This window comes from Hyperoodon ampullatus, assembly GCF_949752795.1.
Source record: "Hyperoodon ampullatus genome assembly, chromosome: 12".
In the NCBI taxonomy this organism is placed as follows: Eukaryota; Metazoa; Chordata; class Mammalia; order Artiodactyla; family Ziphiidae; genus Hyperoodon; species Hyperoodon ampullatus.
Window position 1 is genome coordinate 70,268,058 of NC_136925.1, and position 6,206 is coordinate 70,274,263.

The window sequence follows — 6,206 nt, forward strand, 5'->3', positions numbered from 1 at the left end:
TGCTTTTGTTGTGGTCATCCATTTACAATGCTTGATGTCAGTTTATTTATCTCTTGTAAAAATAAAATACAGGGTGTGTGTGTGAAAAAAAAGTATAAAAAAATACCAAAAAATTTTATTTGAGGATACAATCCAATGAAATGATTAAGACATTCAAGAAAGTGGAAGATTTGGAATCCTTAACAATGCAACAAACATCGGAGTTCAATTAAAAACAAGAAAAATAAAAGTCCCAGATAGCTGTGCTCAGAAAGCTATATATTAGTGAAAATTGGAACAAAAATCCCAATTCTTCAAGGAAAAGAATGTTTTCAAAAAGTGAGGAATTTGCATTAATCCAATACTGCATTTAAGCTAGGAAATCGTGACGATCAACGTGCTGTTTCTGTTTTTAAAAAGTAACTAGAAAGTTTGAAACAAGGTGTAGAACATGGCCACCCAAATATAAAGTAAAATGAACTCTGGTATCACTTTAAATAAAAATCTGAGCATGATTTACAGTGTAAGAGAAGAGAGCTTTTCCTCCTGGTACACAGGTTTCATGTCACAGAATTATATTTCCAAACTTTTAATGAGTGCAACTGAACCACTTAGTTCCACACTAATTATTTCCTAATCATAATAGTAAAAATAACAATAACAAACACTTATTTAACACTTAATATATGTCTTATTCTAAGCTCTTTAGATTTATTAGCCAGTTTAGTGCTTTCAACAACAGCACAGTAAAGTGACTTGCCCAAGGTCACACACTGGCTGGTGAAGCCATTCTGGCTCTAGAATCGTTGCTCTTAAAAATGGGCTATGCGGGCTTCCCTGGTGGCGCAGTGGTTGAGAGTCTGCCTGCCTATGCAGGGGACGGGTTCGTGCCCCGGTCCGGGAAGATCCCACATGCCGTGGAGCGGCTGGGCCCGTGAGCCATGGCCGCTGAGCCTGCGCGTCCGTCCGGAGCCTGTGCTCCGTAACAGGAGAGGCCACAGCAGTGAGAGGCCCGCGTACCGAAAACAAACAAACAAACAAACAAACAAACAAAATAGGCTATGCTGCTCCTCATGATGTTCTTTGTTAACTTACAATTCTTAGAATCAACCTATCCACCTAAAACAAGAAGGCACAGCAACAATTATAAAACAGAATACAAATTATATAATAGAACTTAATGTAGAAATGATGATTAACCAAAGTAAGGAGAAGGGGAGGAATGTGTAGGTGAGTTATTTTTCTTATCCTTTTATATAGGAGTAACTTTCTATGTAACAGAAGCATAATACAGAAATTTCTATATAATAGAAAGTCAACAATAAACTACATATATGCAGTATAAAATAATAATATAAAAACCAGCAGGGAGGAGAGAGATAATGAACTTGAGCTAAATTCCTCATATTTCACAGCAAGTATGATGGCTAATTTAATGGGTATACAGCAGCTGTCAATAGATACTGTCTAATTTTAATTTAAATGTAATATATAACTTGTATGGTAACTCAGAAAATCTAAAAACAGAAAAATTCAAGTTGATATATTAAGAAATAGCAATATAAGCAAGTTATTCAGAACTTTGGGAGGAATACCAGAAAAACTAAAAATAGAAAAGGAGAGAGACTGAATAAAGGGAAGAATCTTTCTTTTTTACCATCCTAATTTTTATAAAAATGATCAGATATTACTTTATTATGAAAAATAATTATATAATACTATTAAAAATAGTAATATCCTGTAAAGAAGGGCGTAATTGATGAGAGTACCTTTCAGTTCTGGCATGGTATTACAAAAGGACAATAAATGTCACCAGACCATGAAACTCAGTGGGTACAAAAAGAGGCACAAGGAAAAAAATATATATAAACATATTACAGAACACTCATGCTCGTTGCAGATTCTTTGATTCCACGTCATTATGGGCTAAGTGGCCCATTTTTGTCATATAAACTTCCACAGAGACATTTCATCCGCTTTAGACAACTACTGAGCCACACATACTCCAATCCCCAACTTTGCACATTTCATTTAAAGAAAGGACTGTCTAAATTCACACATCGCGGGCAGGATTCTACACCGGCATAAAGTTTTCAGGGAATAATTTGGTAGTCCTTACTGAAATGTAAAATATGGCCACGCTTTGACCTAACAGTTTCACTTCTCAGAATCTACCATACAGGAACATTTCCAAATGCTCAAAGATAACTTTATACACGGATTTCCAATTAAGCTATTACTGTTTATAACAGAGGAAGACAGAAAACAACCTACATGACATTGGTAGATGCAGACTATTTCGCTGCCATTTAAAAAATGAAATATACATTTATACGAGTGGCACTAAAAGGTATCCGCAACCTTTACAGAGCAAGAAAAAGCAGGATAAAGAATAATATATTAACCAATTTGTGTGTGAGATAGATACATATGTCATATATTGGTCAGTGTGCAGTGGACCTAGGGTGTGTGGAGGACACAAGTTTTTACTTTGTACATTTTTTGCTTTTGTTTTTGATTTTTTACAGCCAGCATGTATTGTTTTTATATTTTAAGAAATCAGAGCATATCTAAACTGTCATATATTCAGGGCTTTAAAAAAAAATCAAAACGAGAAATGCTCAACGTTTTTCCATTAGTTCACTCTCAAATCGAAAAGAAGAAAAAAAATACACTAGATAATACGTTGCAGTTTAGGATTAGCGAAAAGGCTAGCTTCACTGGTTGGGTCATTTTTTAGTGAATCAGGGCAAGAAAATGAGGGCACAAAGACAGTCAAGACAGAGTTAAGGAGCGAACCCAGGAGCGGCGGGGGACCTGGCAGCCCGGGGACCCGCGCAGGGAGGACGCGGAGGGCGAGGGTGACCGAGGCCCGAACCGGGTCCCGTGTTTGTGGGAAAGAGGTCGGAGGAGCAAAGACCGAAGGGGCGGGAGGCCGGGAACCCAGCCTCCATCTAGCGAACCTGTCGGGTGCGGGAGGCGCGGCTGGGGCGACAGCTGGGCGGACAGAGAAGGGTCAGCCCAGGGAGCCCGGGGAGTTCAGACAGCTTGCGAAGCCCGAGAGGCGGGCAAAGCGCCCGGGAAGGCGCAGCGGGGACTGTGGGGCCCGCCCCAGGCCGAGGCCGAGGCCAAGGCCAAGGCCGAGGCCGGGGTGCAGGCCGGCGCAGCTCCCAGTACCTTCCCAGTAGAGCTCTCCTCCCGGCTCGCGCTTTAGGAACTTGTACCAGAACGTGTCCACGCGGCCCGGCTCCGCCCCGTCCTGCGCCGCCTCCTCGGCCGCCAGCTCCACCTCCCCGAGCCACAGGCCCGGCTCCTGCAGCGCCAGCGACCCCGCGCCTGCCGCCGTGCCCGCCGGCCTCAGGCGCACCGCCCCGCGCGGCTCCCAGTGCCCCAGCTCAGGCCGAGACCCCACGACCAGCAGCTCCGGCCCGGCCCCGGCCACCGCGGGCGGCACCACCACTCCGAAGCGGAACCGCATGGCGGCGGGCGGCGCGGCTCCCGGGCTCCAGTCTCCCTGCGACCGGCGGACGCGACCCGAGCGCCAGGCGGCCGCGGCGATTGGGCGGTGGCGCGAGAGGCCTGGACGCGCGAGGCGCGGACGCTGGCGGGGACACGTGCGATGCTGCACCTTTTTTGGGCTGCATCACGCGGCCCAGGAGCCCGAGGATGATCCAGGCTGGGGCCTTTGGCCGCGGGAAGTGGTCAGCTGGGGCCACCACCCGTCTCTCCCTGAGAAGGAGCCTGGCCCCTGCCCGCTGCCTCTTCCAGCGGCTCCGCGGACGGCTGGGTACGCATTGGAAGCAACGAAAAGGGGTTAGGAAAGGAAATAAAACATCTCATAAGCTCCGAGATTTTCCAGTAATCTTTCCAAAAACCTCGAAATTATTTTTGTGAGGATCGTAGGAAGAAGAGAATGGCATATAGAAAGCAGCCTCCACAATAGTGAAGTTGGGGAAAGATCCTGCAGTGGTGTCTGGAGAGCTCCGGACCTTCAACAGCTCACTTACTCTCTTTGGGCCTCAGGTTCTTACCTGTAAACTGAGGGTATAAAATAATGATCTTTAAAGACCCTGCCGGCTCTGAAGTTTTTCTGATTAGTGGAAGAGGCTCCATTCAGAGCCTAGAGCTCGTGCAAAAACACTGAATACTTTTCCCTTGCCTAGACCAGTCTGATGCCTGAAATGACACATGATCACTTTCTTTTTTCGAAAGAGTGTTATAATACTTTTAGTACGTATAAAAATGGGTTTAAAGTAAATATTTTCAAGCCTTTCCAAGGTAAAACAAAACCCCAAAACGGTAATTCTATGACTGTAAATATATGACTGATAATTTTTAAATGGCATAAAATAAAGCTTTTTGCTTTGAATTTGCTTTCAGTAAAAGTCAGCAATATTTTTTCAACTTAAAACATCATTTTGTGTCCAGAAACACAGGCTTATAGTTATTTGATCAAAAGAAAACTGTTAGGGGTAGGGCGGGGAGGAGGGGGGCTTTAATTTTGGTCACTGCCTTAGGAAAACTACCTGTCCTGTTTACATAATCTGTTACTTTTTGATTCTTTATTAAAATTGTTCTCGTCGTCTTAACATTTCTATATTCATCAGCACTTATTCATCAGCACTTAACATAGCAATCTGATGTGAACTAAAGACACACAAAGACACATCTTTACCAGTATTTGAAAGCTTGTGAATAGTGGGGGGAAAGTCAAAAAATTTCAGACATTCAGAATATCATAAGTAGAACAGAAAGAAGTACAAAAATGTAAACCATACAAACTCAGTCTCTCTGTGGAACAATTAGTGAACTATTAATACATTTCACTTTTAAATATCGATATTCCACTCAGTGTTTGGTTAGTTGCTAAGCTTAAGGATAAACACAAAGAAAGATGTGAAGACAGCAGGGCTGGCCAAATACGGCTGATTCAGTAGCAAAGCAGACATTAAATCACAGTGACAAGTGAGTCCGTTTATTCAAATTGCTGCTACAAAATATTCTTAGAGTAATTTTAGGAAAATAAGAGTCACTTGGCCATGCAAGGACCCTGGAAGCTGACAGTTCAGAACTTTCTTGTGTTCTGCCGTGCTGCTGTGTTGTGTACTTTCCAAATGGCATTATTCCCATCAGCTCTTCCAAAGGGAATACTGCCCATTCTGTAGATGAAACAATGACAAAAAAGAAAACAATGTATTTTTTCAATAGACATTATTTCCTTTTCTCCTCTCTCCTCGTAAAGAAGTTGAGTAATTTTAACAGTTGGAAGCACCCTTTTAAGCCCGTAAATAAAATTTATAACAGCTTATTTTATGGCATGCATGGATTTAAATATAGTACGAATGTGACGGCTACACTGCACCCCAAGTAAAATGCAATTGGAAAGAGAGAAATACCAAAATATAAAAATACATATTTTAAAGTCTCAATCATACTTTGACTGTCAATCATTTTAACTTATTAACTATGATAGTTATAATAGTTATTGAGCCCTTTTTATGTGCCAGATACATGGTTTTCATATTCATATTATCTCATTTAATTCTCTCACCAATCCTATGAGATAACTGCAATTGTTATCCCTATTTTTATATGAGAGAAAACAAGCAAGAACGGTCCAGTAAACAGCCCACAGCAAGGAAGGGGCCGAGACAGATGCTAAAAGACACCCATTCATCTTATAGTTAAAGATAAGATAACATAATATAATATAACATAATATTTGATTTCTGATAAGTAAATCATTTACAGAATGCATTTAAATCCCAGCATATTTAAATGAGTTATTCTCCATTAGTTCTTAATTAAAAAATGAACTTTCTGTAAATATTTCCTGTGACTAAATTCATGCTTAGGAGTGATGGAATAGAAGAATCATAAGTGGCAGTCTAAACTGATCAATGAGATCTGTAAAGACATAAATATCTTGGTATCTAAAGTGGATTTGACCTCAGGTTCTAGAAAATGGTCATTTTTATGCCTTAATATGCCTATCTTGTTGGCAGTAGTAACACAGATTTAAGAAGGCAAGGTGAAAAAATGTACCAATTATTAAGCTGTGTTATTCCCAACTCGTTTTCCTTGTTGAGTTCTCCATGTAAGATTTCTTTTACATTTCAATGACTCGGGATATTTATTAAAAGAGGTTAGTTATGAAATCCATTTGGGGTCAGATTCTTGATGCTATAATGACAAGCTGAATTTAGAACAAGAATTAGCCCAGCAGA

At 41.3% G+C, this 6,206-nt stretch overlaps 1 protein-coding gene across 2 annotated transcripts in view; it reads right to left on the bottom strand.

The window, feature by feature from the left end:
* Positions 1 to 3,457, bottom strand: part of EPM2A (EPM2A glucan phosphatase, laforin) — a gene marked incomplete at both ends in the record, with an annotated part of 68,924 nt that extends 65,467 nt beyond the window's left edge. For both annotated transcript variants that reach the window (XM_079716845.1, XM_079716846.1), the window contains one exon: positions 3,157 to 3,457. In XM_079716845.1, the coding sequence (XP_079572971.1) occupies positions 3,157 to 3,457 (301 nt within the window). The remainder of the gene's footprint in view (positions 1 to 3,156) is intronic.
* Between the last annotated feature and the right edge of the window lie 2,749 nt (positions 3,458 to 6,206).